The following is a 22,468-nucleotide window of genomic DNA, read 5'->3' as shown; positions in this document are numbered from 1 at the left end:
GTTATGGAGTTTGTCTGTATGAGCTGTGAGGTGCCATTTGGGCTTGGGGTGGTAATGCAGTGTTACCTGGGCACTGCGAGCACCCAGGACACGGGGTGCAGGACAGCTTGTTCAGCCCATGCCATTACATTGCATGGGGTGCTAGGATTCCTGATGCACTGAGTCACTTAGGTGCTGCAAGCTGTCCAGGTATTGATGGCCCTCCAAAGCAGGTTTCTTCTGCTAGCTGGGTGCTGGTTTCCCAACTTCAATTTCTGGTGTAAACACTTCAGCAGTGGCTGTTTGTGCAGTTGTGTTAGGAAGCATGATATATGTGTAGGAGTTTCTCTCGGCCTGCCATCTACAGCTTACTTTTCACATGCTCTTGTGTGCAGTATAAATTAAACCATTATTTTGGCTTTGAGTAGTCAGCCTTTATGTCTAGTATAGAGTTTAGAATTAGCATTAGTAAATGAGGCGCTAACTTCTGTACTCCCATGTAACAATTGCTGAAATGTCAGCTGCAAATAGACTGGAGAATCGTGTGGAGCTGACTGCTTTGTTCAGACATCCACAGCTCTGCTGGTATTTACTGCACTGTGTGATCCAGAAAGAAGGACCAAAAGACAACAATATTTACTTTGTTTGTCCTCTCCACATCTAAGTGATCTCAGCTGAGTCAGAAAGTCCGGTTCTGGTTTCTGCCTCCCTGGATTACTCTGCCTGATTATTGATGTGTGGGTCAGTTTCTGGTTGGATTTTTTAGGGTGAATTTTTTAGTAGTTGAAAAAAGAAATAGTGGCAGAATACTTTTAAATGGGTGATACGTTCTTGACAATTGGATTTAAACAAGGTAAGTCAGGATGATTCTGTTACTAACATTTGCATTATAAATTTTGGCTGAAAGTATCTTCAGTAGGCACTAAGAACTGAGAATTGTAAAAGATTTGGATTAGACCATTTTAATAGACTAGTTGTTTTTACAAAATGGTCTTCATTAAAATTAAAATGCAGGGTTTTTTTTATTGTCTTCTCTCCTTATTGATGAATGCATTTATTTTTCAGCACTGGTTGGACAACACAAAAAGCATCAAAAAGCAAGTTAAAAGTAAGTGTCCTTCCCATTTTCTCTTTGAACCACACACTGAGCAGGAGGTACAGAGTTGAGCAGTGTGAGGTGTGAGAGGGGCCGTGCTCAGGAAGGAAAACACAGGGACAAAACCCAGTGTGTAGCTGCTCACTGCTTAATGACCTCTTCCCTCTACAGCTCATATTACTTTCATCTAATGCCCTTAATTAAACATGTTAGAGGCTCATTAATTATAGTTTAAATAGACACAAGGCAGCTGAAGGTGCTTTAGTACCACAGATCTTTATCCAGTCTATAGGAAAACTTGTCTTGGAGCCTCCATCCCCTGCAGTAGCCCAGAATGCCTCACTGTTTGAGTCCATCTCTCCAGTCATTCATTACCCACAGTACAACTCTCACTGTGGCCTGCTTGAGTCTGTGGTCCATGTTTGGGTAATCTGGGAGATCAGCTGATTTCAGCTGATTTAGTCCAGCAGCTTCCTCTCTGCCTGATGCAGGAAGTCTCTGGGGATTTGTAGTGCTCTTATTAGTAAAACAAACATTTTGGAAGCACCAAAAGAAAATTCCTAATGTCAAGATACAGGAATGTACAGAGGGCTGTGCATTTTTAAAGAACTGTTAAACCATCCTTCTGCTGGATTAACTCTTCGGTTTCCAGAGATTATGATTCTTCCACAGAAGGGTCTATTATATCTCCCCTCAAATATGTCAAAAATTTACTGGAATATACAGATAAAAATTGTCAATAGTGTGTGCTTCCCAGAGCTATGGAAAGTCACCGGAGAGGCTCACAGTGTGCAGTGTAGGAATTGAACTGACCACAGAGCCAAGATCCGCAGCTTTCTTGGTGATGGATGGAGCCCTTAAATATGAGGGATTAACCTGGATTTTCACATGCTAGGCAGGACACATCAACTTAATGTGATATGACTCCTGGATGGATGTGTAACACACACAGCATTTTTGTGTGTATATTTAAGTGTACTTTCACCCTGCGCTTCCATGTCACAGACAAATTCCTACCTTAAGATCTTGTGGTAGGACAGTGCTGATTTCAGTCAGTGTTTGAGATGTGATTCTGTGTAATAATAATAATAAAAAAAAGTCTCACCTGGTACATGTTAACTCTGTCTTGAATGAATTCTCCTTTGCAGTCGGCCCGCCATACTGTCTGCATTTTCGTGTCAAGTTTTACTCGTCAGAGCCCAACAATCTGCGTGAGGAGCTAACAAGGTGGGATGGATTTTGTGAAGGGGACAGCCATGAGAGCCTGAAAAAGGCCAGGGAAGTGTGGCTTTGGGGTATTTCTTTGAACAATTATGCAGTGCTCTGGAGAACTGCTTAAAGCTGATGGTTTACCTGGCTGTTGGTAAATGTATCAGTATTTGCTATATTAGCTTATGCATTATTTTTCATTATGCATCTCCAGCAGCCTGTCTGTTTATACAATGCAATGGACAGACGTTTTTACTGACGTGCTATCATTTATCTGTATTCTGCTGAATGCATTTAGTTTTAGCTGCCTCTTTTTTTAGGCAGAAAAGCACTGACCTGCAGGCTTTTCTTTGGTAGAAATAAGGTAGGTTATGTTTCATTGCATCCATAATCTTTGCAGTGGTTACACAAAGAGAAAATGCTGTGTAAGTGTGAACTGCTTTGAGGTGGGCTGACAGTACTGCCTGTGGAGGATTGTACTGTCAGGTGAGCAGATAATTCTCTCGTTAAAAGCATTTTGTATGCTCGTTCACAGTGCTGCATTTCATGTTGGACTGAGACGTATTTGGGGTGCTTTGAAAGGGAACACAACTTACCATCTGTCAGCTGTATAAATCTGTTGTGAAAAACTGTTACTTCGCATTGTTGTCGCCACTGCTGATGATCCATTTTGGAGAGAAAACAAAGTTGTTATGTTTTCTTGACAGCTGTAGACACTTCGTACCCCCAGCCATTTTTAAGAGTGCGAAGTGGGTGTGCTTGGTGTTGGTGTTTATCTCTGTGTGAATCGTAGATCTGCACTCCAGCCAAATCCCTCAGAGTGCCACCAGGAAGATTACAGTAGCATTACCCTTTGCAACCATATGTACTCTGTGCAGCTTCTTACTCACATCTGTTAATTTCATGTTAGAATTGTTTAAATTTCTTCTTGGTAACCTGGGAGGAACGTTTTACTTCCTGTTTTATGTACCCAGATCAACAGATAGTTATCTTTAAAAATCATAGTAATAGGAAGAGTTCAGACCAGTATCTGTCTACCAATCTGAAACATTTTCATCTGTCTTGACTGAGTTCTGCCAGTCAGACCTCACTGTGCAGGTTTTAGCATGACAGAACTGAAACCTGAGGGCTTTTAAACCCTGTCTATCTACTTAGCTAATCCCCCAGACCAGGAGTGCAGCACGCCTGTCTTCTGTCTTGAGACAGTTTCATGAAGCTGCAGTGGGAAGAGGAGCTGTGCTCTGGGTTACAGGTGATACTATGGCTTTCCAGGAGTTCCACTTTATCTTATGATAGGACATGCAGCTGGAGACTGTTGTCATCAGTTTCCACAGGTGCAGCTTGGTCACATTTTCTGCTGGTTTCCTGCTAGTTGTTACCAGTCAGAGGTCATGTAACGCAGCCTGAGCACGGGAAGTGTGCTTGAATTGTGTTTGCAAGTGTTGTGTGGCAGATAAGCACAGGTTGGTCACACCCACTGCACACTGGGAGTCTGTGCTCATTCTTTGGATATCTAGGGTCACTACTAAACAAATGCATTCCTTATGTAGAGGCCAGGTTTGGATAACGAGTGCTTTGTCAAAGTACTTGTGGATTTCTGAGGGATCTGTAGAAAAGCTGCCTGCATCAGTTTCACATCCATGTATGTGGGTATGAGCAGACATAAGACACAAATGATCTTAGTGAACGTCAGGGCTGAAACAGAAACATCATCTTTGCCTTCATGTAAGACTTCTGTTCAACTGCAGTGGAATTCAATCTGGATGCTATTGCTGAAGTCATCCTTTCAGCTGGTGAGACTGCTTCTGTTGTTAATGTAAAGCTGTGCTATAATACAGAAAGAAGGCTGTGCTGTTGGATTGGAAGATGCTGCACGCTGGAGGGGGTAAACGCTTTTCATTTAATGCCTGCTTGGTTTACACAAGAAGGAGAATACTAAATAAGCAAGGCAGTGATGTAAAATCTACCAACACTGAATATAGCAGGAGAATCATCTCTTTTGACCAACTGATCATGAACTATTGAATGAATACATCCCAAAATGCAGTTTTGGCTGACAGGACATGCTGTTGACTCACGCTGAGCCTGCTGTCACCTGCATCCCCATCCTTTTCTGCTGATCCTGATGAGACTTAGATATTCCGTTTTGTTTTTCCATGCAGGTGTATAGTTCATCTTCTGACAACTTCCAGTTCAGGGCTTATGTCATTTGAAATGTGTGCCACACTAACTCAATTGGTGAAGCATACTTAATGCAATTTCTTCTGTCTTGAAAAGCTCTGTAAGGAGAAGAAAACTTAAGTTTTTCAGGCTCTAACTGCTTTGTCTGAACTGAGTGACACATTAGAACTGTTAATCAATGACTTCTCATTTAATCCTGCAGGTATTTATTTGTTCTGCAGCTAAAACTGGATATTCTGAGTGGAAAGTAAGTATTCCTGATAAGCAGTCTTTTGGACAACTACACAGTGATTAGCATAGGATTTATTAAACTTCCATGTTTGGATGACTAGTAAGTTTTGCTAAGTAATGAATTTTTCTTTAGAACTCTATACTTTTGTTGCATGAGTAGTGCTCATTTAGCTTGGTACTTGTCTCATTAATTTGGTGAAAATCTACTAATCCTTTTTCACTTTTGTACCAAATGTTTGTAGTTTCTCACTGTCTGGTGTATGAGTTGTCTGCTAAATAGTGCCAGAAGAGGTTTTAATGAGGCATTTCTCTTTGGGCAGGTTGGAATGTCCTTTTGACACAGCCGTCCAGTTGGCAGCTTATAATATGCAAGGTAAGTAGGTATGAGGGGGAAGGATGAAGTTGCCTGAATAGCTTTATATATATATACATATTAATATTAATATTAATGAGTTTATTATATATCATATTAATGAGTTGCCTTTGACTTCTGATTCCACCTGGGAACTGCCTATCCATGGTTTCCCTGAGAGCTGCAGTGTGTCCTTTACCTACTTGCGTAGGGTGTGCATCATTGATCTTTGTGGCTGTTACTTGAGGATGTGATCCTAACAAACGTGAAGCTTGCTGTAGTTTCAGAGAAACCCACAAAAGAGGGGAGGCTTGAAGTTCCAGATGTGTCTGGATTATATCCTTTTTGGAGGATATAGCAATGTGGCCTCGTTCAACCCAGTTTGAGTCTACAAAAACATCCCAGAATCTGTTGTGAAGCTGTGGTACGGAAAAGGGAATTTGGAGATGTGCCATGTGTTTGTGCAGCACAAATCCACTGTGCAGCATTCATCTTGTAAAGCAGCGTACTGTTGCACTTGGTGAGCAGGAGTTAGGTAACAGGGCCAGGTCACTGAAATTCTTCCTCTTACGGATATTTTCCAAAACATGTTTTGCCTTCTTAAGGGGAGGAGCTACTAATAGCCCTGATCACGTGTAGGTACAGAGAGCTGGTGTTAAGCTGTAAAGAAACCTGTCTTCTTCCCCTGTTCTTTTGAATGGAAGAAAAACAGATAGCATACAATCTGCAGTTAAAAATATTAGCATTGTTAGAGCCTAAAGATACGGGTTCAGTGTGTAACTTTTTGGAAAATCTAAGTGATCTAATTGGACCATATACACATTTCTTTTTGTGCTGGTCTTTTCTTTCCTCCCTCTGCAATGAGGCCTGCAGCAGGGCTTTCATCTTGCTGTCTGACAGCTGTGTACTCTCATTTAAATCAGCTGGAACCCAAGCTGGCTTTGACAGCATTCCTTTCAACAGAGGCAGGCGTTTTAGTGGGAGTAAATTATTATGGAACTACAGACTTCCTCTGCCAGCATTGAAAAAAAAAATAATCAAAAAGAAAAGAAGAGAGAAGGAGGGGAGCAAAAAGGCTGTTAATATATCCACTGTGTTCAGAAATCCAAGACACATCATTGTGTTGTGTGTAGTTTGTGCACCTGTGGAGTACTTTATAGGTTTGACTTTTCTGTGCTTTTCAAATACGTTCCTTTCTTTCTTTTTCCTGTATAACATATGTAGTTTCTTTTTGCAGACAGAATAATTATTAGCATTTATTGGAAGATCAAGTTCCAAGTTAGAATTACTTCTGAATTTTTGGATAGAAGTTGAACATCAAGAACCCACTTGAAATCAGTGGGAGGAGCAAATATGCAGTGACTGGGAATCAGGACTTCCTTGTAAAAGTTTCTTAACTGAATGTCAGCATTTTAGGCATACATCAGTCTTTCCAGCAGGACTCGTTAGCATCTGTGGAAAAAGAGGGCTGCACTTTGACAGAGCACACCCACAGACTACTATGTTCCAGTATGCTCTCTACGTAGCATCATTTCTTGCCCCTGCTGGGCGTGCAGCAGGGTACTAGATGAGCCATTTGGTACTGACATTGCAGTCCTTGAGAAAGGGAAAGAGAAAAACCACCACCTATATGATGACATCCTGATACAGAGTAACTTTAGCAGGACGGATTTATCGTCACAAAACCAAAAATTAATTTTTAGAGCAGGACAAATAATTCACGGAAAGCTAAAAACTGTTTTTGCATTTTACAAGTTGAATACATTTTAATAACTCAATACAGAATTCCATTGTAACTTGAGTCAGCTGTTGGCTCAGTGGAGACATCAGTGACAAAAAGATTGAAAATTTTCCACAAGAATAGTTTCAAGGATGTTGATAACTTCAACTTATAAGAAGCTTTTTTTTAATAAAATTAATAAATAATTAATAAAAGTTAATAAAACTTTTGTGTAGACAGTAAAATAATTTTTTTGTGTGTCCCTAACTTCCTTGTCAATAAAAGGTGACACTGCAATTACAGGGAAGACTGAGAAGAGAAGGGGGAGCACAGAAAGAAGCATTAGTATCTGAACTAGAAAAGGACACAACAGTTCCTGTTCGTATTTTCTGTCTTTATGGTGAACACTGATAATGCTGTTCTGTTACAGCTGAACTTGGGGACTACGATCCTGCTGAGCATGTCCCTGAGCTGGTATCTGAGTTCAGATTTGTGCCTACTCAGACTGAGGAGATGGAGCTGGCCATCTTCGAGAAGTGGAAGGAATGCAGGTACAAGATTTTCCAGTGCATGCCAACCAAGTTTGCACTCATTTTTCTATGAAGTGAGCATACTAAGAAGATACTGCTGATGCTTTTTTCTTGTTCTTATAGAAAAATGTAATCCTAATGTGTTTCTGTCATATTTTGTTAAAGGATGTAATATGAAAAATGAAGCTTTCCAAAGGTCTGAGTAAAACAATGAGGTTGCAGAATCTTGAAATGCAACAATTTTTGCTGCAAAGATTTTGCGTTAAAACTTTCGAAAGTGACCTTCATGTTAGTGAAGGTGAAGGAGGGTCAGCAGTGCTTAGGTTTTTCACAACCTCTCATGCTTTCTTCTCCTCTTTCCTCGTATGCCAGTTTTTTCTTTCTGTGCTTCTTCAGGCATTAACCTAACGCAAAAAATGTATTTCAGGGGGCAAACACCAGCACAGGCTGAAACTAACTACTTAAACAAAGCTAAGTGGCTGGAAATGTATGGTGTAGACATGCACATAGTCAAGGTATGTTTAACCACAGCATGGTGACCTTTTGAAATGATAATGTTAGCTTTGTCCAGCGTTTAAACACAGGTTTTGCTCTGAGGGAGAAAAATGGAGCACAGTACTCATCTAAAGTATGTAACAAGTGATGTGACTTTCTATCAACATTCTGCCTTATATTGTGCTTTTCTAGATGATAGAAATCCAAGGATATTTGCTCTGTATGAAATATGCACTTGGTGTGGCATTCTGTTGTTTGTATTTTGACTGAGAGCTAAGTGCAAATCATAGTAATTAAATTAAAAGTGGCCAGAGTCCAGTTAGTCACCTCTTGAAAAACTGCAAGTAAAAATAGATGTTCTGTGGAGAAGGACCGCACAAAGGCAGTCCTTATTACAAAGACAAATCAAGAAACTTGGGTTTTCCATTTTATTTTTGTCTTTTTGAAGGGATGCCATCTAGAAAAACCCGTTGCATAAGATCATTGAATGTAGAAACACTTAGGACATCCTTATTGCACTAAATAACCAGATACATGTTTAACGGTCACACTGGGCAAATAAGCTATATTAATCACTGGGTAATGTGGATATGTAGTCAAACACTGAAATGAGCATGATTTTTATTCTGTGGTATTTAGGCAAGGGATGGCAATGATTACAGCCTGGGACTAACCCCTACAGGAGTTCTCGTCTTTGAAGGAGACACAAAGATTGGTTTGTTTTTCTGGTAAGCTTTCCAATTGTGCATTGAGATACAATTTATATCTTCACTCTTTCTTTTGCACTACCCAATTTTTATTTTTGCTTTTTAACATGAGAGAAGTGGGAATACTGGGTACCTGCAAGACCCGTGAAGCATTTTTACAGCATCCAGAAACAATTTTTTTTTTAATCATGTACAGAGAATGAGCAGGCAGATGGTGAGCAAAATTTCATCGTAAGAATAGTTACTTTTAGTCCAGTCCTATAAATTTTGCAGAGAAACACTCACTTTGTGGCAAAAATACTAGTTGTGTGTCCTGTCAACTCAGTACAGGAGCCCCTCCATCGTTGTCTAGGTATTTTTTTGCTGGTTGGGTAGGAAAGTGGATACATTTATGTCGTACCGTATTGTCTGCATTTGGAATTTTCTGAAACAGCCAGCATTGCAAATGATGTACAGTATACTCTACAGGCTGTTGGGTTTTTTTAATAATGCATTTGATGATGCGTTAGAAAGGTTTGATCTGCCTTTGTATCTATGAGTTCAGTTTTGTGTGCTTGTGGAAGATGAGGCATGCAGTGGTATTTGGGAAGTCTGATTTCCATTCAAGTAATTATTATTTTAATTCTGATAGATCGAACTGTTTGGAAGTTGCTTTTTACTTGAAAGTTTCTACTGAAGTGTTAAATTTGAAAGTAATGTATTGCCATCCATTGGTATAATGAAGCTCTGCTGCCTGAACTTAAACCACCCACAAAAAAAGGAAGCAGGGAAGGAGGTAGAAAAACTTGGATCATCACGTCTAACCTAGCTCTCACTGAGCTGCTATTGACAGAGCTGAACATAACCTGTTTTTTCTGTTCATCTTGCAGGCCAAAGATAACAAGACTTGACTTCAAGAAGAACAAACTCACTCTTGTTGTTGTTGAAGATGATGAACAGGTAGATAACAATCTGTTTAGTTACATCTCAATCTTGATTATATAATACTAGTTTATATGCTCCTGATCTGTAAGTTTTGAGAATTAACACAGATGCCTTCCAAGATTTTTGATTGTGACTTTTTGTGAAGAATAAAGGAAGTTAAATGTGAAATAAAAAAGCTAAATCACTTCTTTTCTCACCCTGTTTTTAAAAGAGGAATACCTCATTAAACTACTGAAGATCAGATAATTTGGAAACCATGTACTGGTTTTGGTGCATTGTGCAAGAAGGTTTTTCAAAAGGCCAGGTAGCACTTCTAGTGGATTGAATTCTTTGGACAGATGCCACAGTTGTTCCCGTGGGAAGAAATTGCTCAGAGCTGAGAAGATAAAAATGTGAGCATTGTTAATTTGAAGAGATCAGATTTGGAAGTGAAACCAAGTTAGCCTCATAGACTTTACCCTTTCTATAATAGTAATAATAATAATAACAATAATAGTAATGTCTCTAACTTGTAGTTAGTTAAGATTTGCTTTGTGAAATTTACAGGTGCTGGCCATTCCCAGCGTAAGACATTGGAGCAGTTATTCTTTAAATCTTCCAAGAAGATTAATTTTTCTGCCTTAATTATTTCTCCTTTACCACAAATTTTAGTATCTATTAAAAAAAGTATTCCACTTGGCCTGCATGTAATTGTGTCTTTGATTTGTTTAAGCCTCTTACAAATCATTAGCGTACTTTGTGTGTTTTAAGGGGAAGGAGCAGGAGCATACTTTTGTCTTTAGACTGGATCACCCCAAGGCTTGCAAACACTTGTGGAAATGTGCAGTGGAACATCACGCCTTCTTCCGGCTCCGAGGTCCTGTCCAAAAAAGCTCAAGCAGATCAGGCTTCATTCGGCTGGGCTCCCGCTTCCGGTACAGGTCTGTTGGGTCCATCAGTTTTCAATCTGAACTCGGTGTGTAGTGTGAGGCCACAAGAATTATGAGATAACTGCAACTAGCAATCACCCTGGTAACACATACTACAGGGAAAAAAAAATAAAAAGGAAAAAAAAAGCCCAACACCAAGCCCTTTTCTTACAGAGTCCTGAGGAAAACAATGTACTGAAAATGCTTACGGAAAATAATCCTTGGGGAAAGAAGACTTGCCTGGGAATTAGAATATCTAGATGTTATCATTTTAGCTTTGTTACTGCCTTTTTCTATGAGTTTTGGCAAGCTACCTTAAGTTTTATTTCCTACTAGAATTTTCAGCCTCTGTCTGTGTATGTACCATCACCAAGAAGTGAGCAAAGGAAAATTTGCTCTCTCAGCAACTTAATGTTTAAGAAGTCTTTCCTTCAGCTTTTTGTTTTGGGAAAATGGACGAAGGGTAGATGTCATAAAATTCCTTTTTTTGTGACTTTCTGAAGTGTTAAGTTTGGGACTTTTAAAATAGAACTGAGATCTGATTATTGAAGTATGAATTTAAGTTAGAAATGTAATATTTTTGTGTACAGTGTCTCTTTTCCATCATAAAAAGTGATGTTGTTGTTTACTTGGCACTGTTAGTGGGAAAACAGAATACCAAACCACCAAGACCAACAAAGCAAGGAGATCAGCATCCTTTGAAAGGAGGCCCAGCAAAAGATACTCAAGACGGACGCTACAAATGAAAGGTAAGCGAGTGACTTTTCTTTTTGAGATGCGTACAGTCCACTGTGATGACCTCCTCTAAAGATGATCATGTCCTTAAAAGGTTCTGTGTAGGCATTTTCCTATTGCTTCTCTTGAATTTTCGAAATTAGGTTTCTTTGGACTTATTCTGGAGGTAATGTCTATTTGTCAGAAAATGTTTGTGTCCAAAGCACAACGTGCTGCCTGGCAGCATGTAGTGCTCACTTTGTCTCTTATTCCTCCTTCTTGCAAAGTGACCTCCAGGCAGATCTTTGCTTAAATCCACATCTTTGGTTTACTCTTGAGATTATTTATTTTTACAATTTAAAACTTTGTTTTTCACACGTTATACATGGGATGCATGCAACGTTTGGTCTTTAGCTGCCTACTTTTAGTCAGTGCTTGACTATGTTAATTATACACTGTAATATTTAACTGACAGGTTAATTACAAATTTTTTAATTAACACTTTATGTATACTTTTGCAGCACATGTTGCTAAACTTGAAGAAACGAGGTAAGATGCATTCTAAACCTTTCTCTTTGATGTTTGTCAGCTATATTTGAGTGCATGTCTGCAGGTAGTTATAAGATTAGTTGAATGTAAATGGCATTCACCTCTTACCTGTAGTTTTGCTGTGGATTTTCTGTTTGTTTGCCTTAAACGAATCCTACTATTTGAAGATTTTGCTTACTAGAGGGCAACATTATTTGTTTATGACTAGCTATGATTATAAGCTGCTGATAACTTGCAGATTATAAGCTGTAGTTCCCTGTGCTGCCATGTAAAAAGATCAAGTGAAAACATGAGGTTCTTGCTGAGATCTGCCTATTCTGGCAATGTATTGAGATATGTAAGTGTTTGAAGTGCTTTTATCTTTAAATTCTGTACTGTACTTACATTTATTTGTACATTCTTTGAGAATGTTCTTATATACTGATAGTAACGAATTAGTCACAACCAGCACTGAGAGAGAAGCCTTTAGGTGCTTCATTTCTATGCCTATTTCTATTCTGGAGTCTTTCTGAATGTGGAAGTTCATACTATAGTTGCAGTATGAAATGAAACCAGATCATTGGGTTTTATGATGTTCCATCAAGGAAGAGAGGATACCAGGCTAAAAGAATTCCCTGGTAATGGAGGAACCAAGTTTTGCTTTCAGTCCAGGCTGCTTCTTCCATGAGAGTGGGGGAAGCCTAGGAAAGGTGAGGCCAGTGCTGCTGCAGTTGCTTTAGTGGAGGTCTCTTTGACTTTGGGACTTTATAGGCAAGTTCCCTACTTTGCTGGCTTTCCTTTTCATGACACTGGAAAGTTCTCTTTAATGCTGGTTATCATTCGGGTGCTTGAATATCCTCTGCACGAAACGTGTGACGGCCTGATTAATTAGTGCTCTCGTCATGCTGTTGTTGTTATGGCCTCCCATGAGTTTCATGCTGCTTAGGTCATTGTGAGAGTGGGAGGAGAAACTCCATATACAGTTTTGCTTCTGATAAGGGCAGCCTTCTATCTCCACATAGGTGTGGCATTGTTATGTTGGTCTGCAGAGCAATCAATGCCATTGCTGAAACTCTACACTCCAGTGTTGCTAATTGAAATGCATCATGAAAGATGTATGTTGTTCCACTCTCTGGCATTACCTCAGCAATGGGGAATGTGCTGCCCAGAAGGCATTCTTAAATATTTCTGCTCTCTTCTGTGGTAACCTCCACGTTCTCTCAGAATAGAAGGTGCAAAGTTGGTAAGCAGGCAAGGAAGAGCTTAAACAGAGATCTGTTTAAATTGTCAGTTTGCCATATTGGTTTGCTGTTGTCCAGATCATCAATCAAAAAAGTAATTAGTGGTAAGATCCTGGAGCCATTAAAAAAAAAAAAAGGGAAAAAAAAATGCCATAAATCTTTTCTTGAACACTTACCTTTGCATAAGATTTACAACACCTAGTTATTGTACAGGATGTTCATGCTTTTAAATCTCACAAAAACACAAACATTTGAATATGTAGAATAACAAAAAGCATAAAATTGTTGATGCCGTGCTGAACTTTTGTGTGTAAAACTTTGAATAGCTGCTTTTAAGACCAAAGTAGTAATTCAGTCTATTAGAGCCTGTATACAGAAGAAGCTCTGATATTTTTTTTTTTTCTGCCAAACTGTGGTATGGAATTTAAATCAGAGGCGTGTTAGTTTAGGAGCAGACAGAACACTTACAGCATGTAAGTGAGGTTTTGACAATGTTGTGTTTTATTGAGCGTTTAAATAAAAATCATACAGTTTTTGCTTTTAAAGTGCCCTGCCTTACTGCTGAATCAGAAGGGCTGAACTGAGTCAGGAAAGGAAGAGGAAATAACAAAACAAAGATGAATTACAGATAAAACAAAAACAACAAAGCAAACCAACATGGTAACCCTTACTCTTCTAAAATGAGGCGGTTGACCCAGAACATAAGTTTTCAAACTTTTCGTTGAGAATGTTTAATGTTGGAAGGTCTTCGTTAAATCTTGTTTCTTTTTGAAAATTCTTACGCTTTTGTCAGACTTCAAGAATTTGTTGATCTGATTCTGATGTGAATCCTTTTTTATCTTTCAGTTTCCCAAACAGTGCTGTTATTACTCAGACCAATGGATCACAAGTAAGGCCTATCTCTTTCATCTTTTAAAGACAGTTTTCATGTGTTTCAGCAGATCTGAGGATGTCATTATTTCCTTCCCTCTATCAAAAGTTACATGCAGTTAACCAAACTGCAAGTGAAGTAGTAGCTACTTATTTAAAGCAAGATAGCTGGTTAACTTATCTGGAATGAAGAGGATATACCATATCTCTGTGCTATATAAATTATTCTACTTATAAATGCAGGTTTTCATAGGTACAGAAAGTACTTCTGTGTACAAGATTTTAGTATCCAGAGCACATTAATTCCACATGCTAAGTAATACAAAAGGCCTGGAATAATCCATCAGCACCAGTGTTGATTCCTGGTTAAGGCAAGGCCTTGTTTCACTGAACACAGTAAGGTAGCTCTCATTCTGAGTACCAAAAAATAGGACTTGGAGTTTGGAAAGACCCTGTCATGCTTTCTGGAGCATTTCAGTCACTGCAGGGTCACACATTGGTGGGAATTGGAAATCTGGTGTATTTGAACGTTGAACACAGTCTCAGCTAGAAGCAAACAGATAGTTGGTGCTCTGCCCAGCTTTTGCTTTTATGCAAACTGAGTTTTCTGAGCAGCCTTCAATTCAGTCCAATCCTGGTGTTTGTGTATTGCTGGAAAAGATTGGGCATAGGCGTCCAGTGCTGTGGAAGTAATGCAAGAAAACAGCCTTGTTTTAGCTTTGTGCTTAAGGAAAAGCGGTCGTATGTTTTCTTACATAAAACATGTCATTGCCTAATTGAAGTGTGTATAGCAACTTACTTGTTTACGTTCTGTCTCCAAAGAGTTGGAATGTGAAGCCAAACTTACCTGTCCTAACAGCAGCAGTTCCTTCTGCCCCAGTCCTAGTGGAAATAGAGAACCTCCCAAGGAGCCCAGGAGGCAGCCAGCAGGACAAGAAGTGGTACGTTTGGCTTTGCTGGGAAATGAATTTTGCTTGCTTAGTTATGATCCAAGTGCCTGTTTCGTTTTCTGTGCTTAAGTGAACTGCCTACTTGGTATCTTTAACGTAAATTGAGAGTCAAGTTAGGGGTGGTAGAGCTGATTTGTTGCTGTGAGTGCAGTCTGGAGAGCTGAAGGCAACGTGCATAATCACTGCCAACCAAAAGACAGTTTCTCCGGGGCTGCAGTGACTGCATCCAGAACAGCATTTTCAACTCTTGGAAAGAGTTGGGTTCTTTTCTTTTGTCCTAATATTTCTTTTAACCCTTTGCTTGGTATCGTGGAGCCCAAAGACTTACCTCTGTCCTTTATAAAATGCAGAATCTTGTAAATCATTGTATTTGTTGAATCTCTTAGAAAAACCTTATTAAATGGACAAGCTGATCTTTTCTTTGTCTTAGGGAGAATGGGAGCTTGAGGAAAATGACACGAGCTAAAGATAAGAGCTTTGATTTTATGTAATCTGAGCATTGTTTAAGGAATTGATGCATCTCAAAACCAGCTTGATTTGTTTGAAAGTAAACTTCTGTATCATTTATCATTTTAAAAGAAATTTTATATTGCAAAAGTATTTCAGAACCGAAACTGATGTGTGCACACTTCTGACCTTCTTCAGCCTGTTAGGGCTGATCCTAGAAGGGTAGTTCTGATTTCTGTGAGACTTCTGAGGATCAGCTGTGGTGGAGTGGATGGACAGTAAAGCTCTTATCCTAAGCTCTTCCTGCCCTCAAGAGAAAAAAGATCCCTCTCCCATTGAATGGCGTATGAATCTGATTTGCTTCAGCACCTCTTAAGAATAAATCCTGCAGTGACAAATGTGCTCAAGTTTGCAAATCATACTGATATATCATACTGATGAGTTTCAAAACTATGGATTTTGTATTATAAAAGGGAGGATAATTTTGCTTTGTCTGTTGCATTATGTTGACGATTCCGTGCGAATATGTGATCAATGCTCTTTTTCTTTCTTTTGCCCTTGATTTATCTAGTAGCTGAAATCTGTGCTTGTGCTGAGATCCTGTTGATCACTTGATTCCCTCCATGGTGGTGGGTGAAAGGTGGTGGTTTCTTTGTTCTTCAGCCTTCTCAAAATGGTTTTGTTTTTTTGTTTGTTGGTCTAACTGCAAGCAGTGTGCTACAGCCATTATTTCTTCTGGTGAAAATGTTTGACTCCTGCTCCAAACAACTCTTCCTGGTATCTGATCTAGGCGGACATTTGTGCTGGTATTCATAAGGCTTCTGCTTCTCTTGGAGATCCTAATGCTTTTGTTCAGAACCAGAAAGGACTCTGTAACCAGTCTGTTTCAGATTCAGTCTTGGTATGCCTCCTCTAGGATTTAGAACCTGAGTTTGTCACTCTTAATGCTATCTGAGGATCTCAACTTCTGTCCCAGCTGCTGCACTGTGTAGCCTTTCTACAGAAGAATGCAAAGTATATCTGCACGAAACCCAAAGCAATATCCCATAAAGAAAACATGCTGCCTGGCAATCAATGTGTTTTAATCGGGAGAGTAATATTTGTACTGTGTATGTGTTAGGTTTCAAGAGCCATAGCACGATTATTGGAGGCAGTTCTGCCTGTAATGAAGGAGAAATCCAGCTGTGAGAAAAAGAGAACAGTTTGGAGCTGAGTCAGCAGATGAGCTACATGCTGTTTCATAGCTGGGCAGTGGGGTTAGGTTTGCAATGTCTGGAGCATAGCTACCTGGTGTGGGGGCTGCAGCTTGGGTACTGCCTTCAAGCCTTGCTGTCTGCTACTAACGATTTCTCTTGTCAGCTGCTGCTGTCTTTAATTGGCCTGTTTCTGCATGGATTATCTTTGCTTCCTGTCAGAAAAATAGTCTTCTTTTAGAGAGAGCTTGCCAAGTGCTGGTGAGAGCACTGAAATATTTCGGACTGGGGATTTTGTTGATGGTTGGATTGAAGGGGTTTAGAAGTGAGGTCTCGACCCTGTGCGTTTCCGTACTTCCCTTGGCAGATGCCCATGCTGGCTGCGTTGCAGATTAGATCCCTTCTTAATGGCAACGTTTCCTTTAATTTGAAATGTTAATGCTGCTGCTGCCAACAGCATTTGTGCCAGATCAGAGAAAGTACTCTGCCAGACAGGAAAGGTTCTGATGTTTTTCTTTTCTTTTCTCCGTTCATATAAAATTGTCATCACCGGAAAATGATACTGCTCTGGATGGTCTTAAAATGGCCTGGAATTGGCTGCAAGGCTGCAAAGCCTAAAACATAATGTGTATCTTTCCAACTTTGACCTTTTCTCAAGAATCTATCTGGAGCTAGAATAGATGACAAATGATTACTGACTGCTCATGTATTGTGAATACACAAGGGATTTTTTCCTTCCTAGTGGATGCAGTTTTCTCATAACTGCTTAAGCTGGAGAAACTGGAAGATAATTTAATGAACTGTAGAGGAGTGGTGCATTTGATGTTCATGGGTCATTTCTCCAGAATATTTTACAAAAACTGAAACTCTGAGTTCTCTGAGTTTACCCATGGCTGAGCTTTACCCAAATCCTCTCTGTTTTCAAAAGAAGGACTATCGCTGCACGTTAATCATTTACCACTTGTGAATCCCACATGCTTTTCTGCTTCCCTGCCTTAGCACATGTGATCTCCCAACGCATGCACTGGCTGCTTGGCTGGGCTGGCAGGGCTGGGAACAGGAAAAGATGGAATTTAAACTGAGGGGCTGTCTCAGATGCCCTCTAAATGAAAAACAGCAACGTTTGGGTCACTGAATAGAGAATTTTACATGAAAATGAAGGAGAATTTTGTTTCAGGAATTTCTTGAGTAGTTTGAGAGCTCCCTTTTTTTCAAGCTCTTTTTTGGTACCTGATAGTAACTTTCAGCAATGTGTTCTGAAGCACTGCAGTGAAGGATCCCAGTACAAGACAGCGCTTAGCAGAAACGTTTTGTAAAATGTTCTGAAATTCAGCACTTTGAGTAAATTCTTTATCCCTGCTGCTTTGGAGGTGCTTGTGCCCAAAGCCTTATTGCTTCTATCTATTGGCACCTGCATGAAAGTGTTTTTCTAAACAGCTTTCGAAGTGCTGAGCATTCTCTCGTGCTCTAACTAGCTTTTGGAGAGCTCTGTTCCAACTGGAGCAGGCGTGTCACTGCTGTGATTTTCATTTTATGAACTGAGCATTTGTGTACCATTATGCCTTCACATGCAAAACTAGAAAGCAGGGTCTCAGTGCTGGTCTCGGCTGTGCAATTAGAGCTGCCATCTGAACCCTCTCAGCTCCTGAAATGCAGCGTGCTGTATGCTTGGAAGGCCTCTGTCACATCTGCAGTGGTTCTTGCTCAGCTTTGTGAAGTGCTTTGAAATATGAAGTGATTTTCCTTCTGATAAGTGTAGGCAGTACCTACGGGAGGTCGCTCAACTTCTCGCTTCCAACTTCTGCAAAAAGATGCATGATGCTGAGCAGTGAAAGGCTTTGTTTGACACCGCCTTAATATGCACATATTCTTGCATGCCTTTGTCCTTCAATATTTACCTTCCAGCAATACCATTTTTCCTTGGCTTTTTCTGTCAATCTCCTTGCTTTACTCCTGCTGTGCTCTCCTCCCCCCCCCTCCATACCCATGACTAATTGTGCCCCTCCCGCTCCCCAATGATCCAGGCCCTTTGACGCTGCCGACCGCTGCCAACGTGGTGGAAGCCTGTGGGACACGCGGGCCCTGCCGAGGACCCACCCTGCAGATGGACAGTACTCTGCTTTTGTTCATGAGCACAATGTGAAGAATGCAGGAATGCATAGCAGTGCTGCCACCTATGCTGTCCAAGCCACCATGACCAGTCTGTGAGACGCCGGCCCTTCGGGAGCTTGAGGCCGCTTGGTAGCAGAGGCTGGAAGGTTGCATTCAGAGCTGTCTGTGATACGAGGCCACCGGTCCAAAGATGACTAGGAAAGGAAAAAAGCGTTTCTTATGAAGGCTCTGCATATTGTGCTGTTGGTTTACTCTTTACAGAAGAATAATACGTAGGCTGCAGGTCGCCCATCGCTCTTACATCTTACAATATGTATCTCCTTAACTGTGCTAAGATTTTTCTTAATGATAGCAAGAATTTTAGCTGTTTTTAACTCTGCGAGCTGCACACATTAGTAACAACTGCACATGGCAACCGGTGGCTTTTAATGTGCTTTCAAACATCTTGAAGAAATTGATGCAACTGCCCCTTCGTTTGTACCATGACTATTTAAACGTATCTAAGATAGGTGGCTGATCTGAAAACTAACTTTTTTTTTTTTTTTAAAGAAGTCCACTGCTGAAACGCATTGTTTGAAAATGACATAGAATTAATTATTTTAATTTTTTAAGAATAAAATTAGCAGAACTCCAGAAAAGGCATAGAGTAATATTTCTGGGGAGGGGATCCCCTCTAGGGGATGTCTTAATTGCTTTCCAGGAAACCTTCTTGCTGCTGTGCTGTGCTGAAACAAAACAGAACTGTTTCCTGCCACGCACACCAGCCCTGCCAGGTGGTTCACTGGCTTTGCTGGGAAGTCAAAGTCTCCACCGTGGTGGCTTCTCTCTGTTCTTGTGGCTCTTCAACAACACAGGCTTCTTTACCCTCTCTGTGTTCTCATCTGGTTTATGAAATAAGTTGCTCTTAAATTGCAGTAATCTTTTTCTGAAAAAAAGAAAAAGGAAAATGACGATGAAGGGCTTGTGAAATTCACTTCTGTTTGTCTTTTAGCATGAAGAAGGTGTTTGAATAATTTTAAAATTGCCAGTTGTTCAGAGTCCAGAAATACAAAAACATTGTTTTCCTGTATCCAACCCTGAAGAACTAAACCACTAAGTGTGAGCTAGCACAGAGCTGCATATTGCCTGAGGTATTTTGGTCTCCTTACCCTTGCACCTGAGGAGACTGCTAATGAAATAGAAGCTCTATCTCTAAACCTGCTGAAGAAATGCAGCCTTTGTACAGAAGATGTGTGGAACCTACAGAGGTGATGACAGCAGCCCGCTGCCCTAATTTTGGCTTTAGATGTACGATGTGGATTTGTTTATTTATGAAGCAAAGCAAACTACTTGGTTTTTTTTCTTCATTATTTATGAAGTTGCATAGCTTATTGTAGTGCAGCATCATAGGCTTCAGGAGCATTAGCCTGGTTTCCAAGATGACAACTCCCAGCAGCAAACTGAGAAATGGTACCCAATGAGCACATGCTGACACCTGCAGTACTTGGCTGCATTTTTTAGTGGAGCAGGTCCTGTGCTTCAGGAGTGGCACAGGTGTCTTTCTAAACAGTATGGTGGTGGCAGAGCTTTGCTTAATATCCATAAGGTTTCTGTGCTTTTCTGGAGTGTTGTGCATTTCTGCGTAGGGAAAGGAAATTTCTGTGTTGTAATTCTTCATATGATTTGAACTGCTGGTATTATTTGTCAGCTTTGCTTCATGTACGCTGGTAGCAGTTGATGCTACAGACATGAAGCATCATGACGTGAGGGGCCTCAACCAGTGCAATATTCTTGGGGGATCTCATCCTTTTGATGATCCTTTCTCCTCTCGTATCTGCTTTCTCCCTGTTGTGCTGCAGTACTCAGACAAGCATTACAAAATGACTGCATTGCTGGTCCTCTGCACCACCTCCCTTGCATGGAATTCTTAGGAGCCTATGTAGGCATTGTTCTTTCAACATGTCGTGTCCTCAGCACCTCTGAATATGCTCCTGGCAGAATCTGTGCTGGTTGTCCTATTAAACATTTGGGTGACTACTTAGAAAAATCTGTCAGAAAATGAGAAAAAAAAGTGTTAGAAAACATTCTCACTTCCGTGTGGTTATTCTCTCTGATGACGAGGTCCAGGGTTTGGTCTTGCTTCCTTTGTTGCCTTAATTGGAAGAACATCTATTCCTGCCTTTCAGCTCAGTTCTAATAAGTTCTTTCTATCTGTCATTCTACTCACAGTAAACAACCTTGTGCTTCTTCCCAGCAGTGACACACACAGAGGCTATACATGTTCTTGTTGAAATGAATATTTTCCTACTTTGTGCTTTGCTAGCAGCTTTTCCTTCCAGTGCTTCGAGAATCAAGCAAGTGACCTCAGTTTGCCTTGCTGCAATTAATTGCCTGAAGGTGATTCAGACATTTTGAGCACTGAAATGGTGGTATCCTACAGCGTATCCAAAGATGTATGTTTAACATTGGACGGATTCTTTTGGGTGCTTCAGCTGAAGGCAGTTTGTTTTCCTGGTGCCTCTAGTGGCAACACTGGACTGCTTCCAAATTCCAGGGGCTGGAGGGAAAGGGGCATAAACCCATTAGTGAGAAGCTGATCTGAGCAGTCCTGCAGGAGTGTCTGTTCCTGCTCATGGTAAGTTCAGTGGTGGGTACATGCTTGGTTTCACTGTTCTCCTCTTTGGAACTGGTCCATCAAAAATGATAGATTTTCTGATACCAGTATTACAGAGGTGCTGTATGTAAATGTGATTTTTGACTGAAAGAAGTGACAATCAAACTGCAGTTGTATCCACAGGTTGTCTGTTTAACCATTACATTCCACAGCAGCTGCTGTGTCTGTATGTGTCAGTTTGCTGTTAAAACAGATTTCTTCAACTTCCAAGAGATGGATGAGATTCCTGGCTGTTGGCACAGCATAAGCATCATAATACAGTTTCTGTTTCTGTTCTTCTTGGTGGTTTTTTTTTGGTTTGTTTTGGACCTTGCTATTTGCATTGTAAATACAGATGGTAGGACAAAATGAAAAGGAGCCATTTCCTTTGGAAAGCAGAGGAGATGAAAGCAAGCAATCCTAAGGGATACAGAGTGGGTGCTATGGTTCCCTTACATATGGTGACTTCATTTTTGTCTGCCCAAGTTAGTAAAACTGAAGCCAGGTGCATATGACCAAAGCACAGCATTGGTGCAGGCCTCTGCAGTGAAACCTCCTGCCCTCTTCTTTCTACAACAGTTGGAGGAAGCACTGCACCAAGAAATAGCATTTTGTGAAGAATATCGGCTGTCTTCCCCTGCTCTTTTGTTTTTCTCATTTAAAAATGCTAAAATGTGGTGTGAGTCTGCTAGAAAATCTCCAAATACTTATTTCAAACGAATGCATTTACTAGGTAAGAACTTTCCTCTTTCTTAAAACAACTGGAGTCACTTGCAGAAGGGAGAGCTGACATGGTATGTCATGGTGCATCTTTGCCTCCAGAAGGAGTGAGTATGTGCTTTGGGTAGGGCTTAGCTCAATATGCTGGGCTATTCACTTTCCCACAATTAATTGCTGTGTTTATACATTGTGGAGAGGTTTTCACTGCAGCTTCTTTGTTTAAAATCCCTGCAGAGCTGCTAATGTTTACTTCAGACACTTTTTCCGGAATGTGTCTGGTGCCCCAAAAGGAGGTAGAAGAAAAAAGACTGCATGTTAAAGCTTTTTTTTTTTTTTTTTTTTTTTAATGTAGAAAGATTGGTAATGGAATTGTGCCTCTCTATGCCCAACTTTGTGCCTTCACAGCATACCCCTTGTTGATCTCCTCGACAGTGTGGATTTGCCAGAGACCTGTGTGGATGATGCTGTAGGCAGTCCCGTCGTTGCCCTGGTAACAGGAGATTCAAGAGAGGCTGTGGGCTGCCCTCATCTTGGCACTAAGGAAGCTGCAGTTGAAAAAACAGACTCTGACCGTAAGCAAACTTACAGATTTCTTCCTATTATTGTGGTGTGCAGGGTCAGTTAACTGGTGAAATACTTACGAGGCTGCTTCCTTACAAGAATCCAGAAGTGTCCTAGAGAGCTCTCTTAGATCACAGGCATAAGGACAGTTTTGCCTGCCAGTGCAAT

At 40.4% G+C, this 22,468-nt stretch overlaps 1 protein-coding gene across 4 annotated transcripts in view; it reads left to right on the top strand.

Annotated features, from left to right (window-relative positions):
* EPB41L5 (erythrocyte membrane protein band 4.1 like 5) overlaps positions 1-22,468 on the top strand; it is a 47,598-nt gene that overhangs the window by 11,936 nt on the left and 13,194 nt on the right. For 3 of the 4 annotated variants that reach the window (XM_052676408.1, XM_052676409.1, XM_052676410.1), the window contains 14 exons: positions 1,045-1,087; positions 2,224-2,302; positions 4,668-4,712; positions 5,017-5,069; positions 7,199-7,319; positions 7,726-7,813; positions 8,433-8,521; positions 9,370-9,439; positions 10,175-10,344; positions 10,975-11,081; positions 11,568-11,595; positions 13,662-13,704; positions 14,508-14,626; positions 22,145-22,311. In XM_052676408.1, coding sequence (XP_052532368.1) covers positions 1,045-1,087; positions 2,224-2,302; positions 4,668-4,712; positions 5,017-5,069; positions 7,199-7,319; positions 7,726-7,813; positions 8,433-8,521; positions 9,370-9,439; positions 10,175-10,344; positions 10,975-11,081; positions 11,568-11,595; positions 13,662-13,704; positions 14,508-14,626; positions 22,145-22,311 — 1,222 coding nt within the window. Of the gene's footprint in view, positions 1-1,044; positions 1,088-2,223; positions 2,303-4,667; positions 4,713-5,016; positions 5,070-7,198; positions 7,320-7,725; positions 7,814-8,432; positions 8,522-9,369; positions 9,440-10,174; positions 10,345-10,974; positions 11,082-11,567; positions 11,596-13,661; positions 13,705-14,507; positions 14,627-18,299; positions 20,451-22,144; positions 22,312-22,468 lie in introns of those variants that run through there. The other variant, XM_052676411.1, reaches the window with a different exon arrangement.

The sequence above is a fragment of the Tympanuchus pallidicinctus genome, unplaced genomic scaffold (assembly GCF_026119805.1).
Source record: "Tympanuchus pallidicinctus isolate F22 unplaced genomic scaffold, pur_lepc_1.0 scaffold15, whole genome shotgun sequence".
Lineage (NCBI taxonomy): Eukaryota > Metazoa > Chordata > Aves > Galliformes > Phasianidae > Tympanuchus > Tympanuchus pallidicinctus.
Note: the sequence above shows the minus strand (reverse complement) of the source record. Positions and strands in the feature narration are given on the sequence as shown.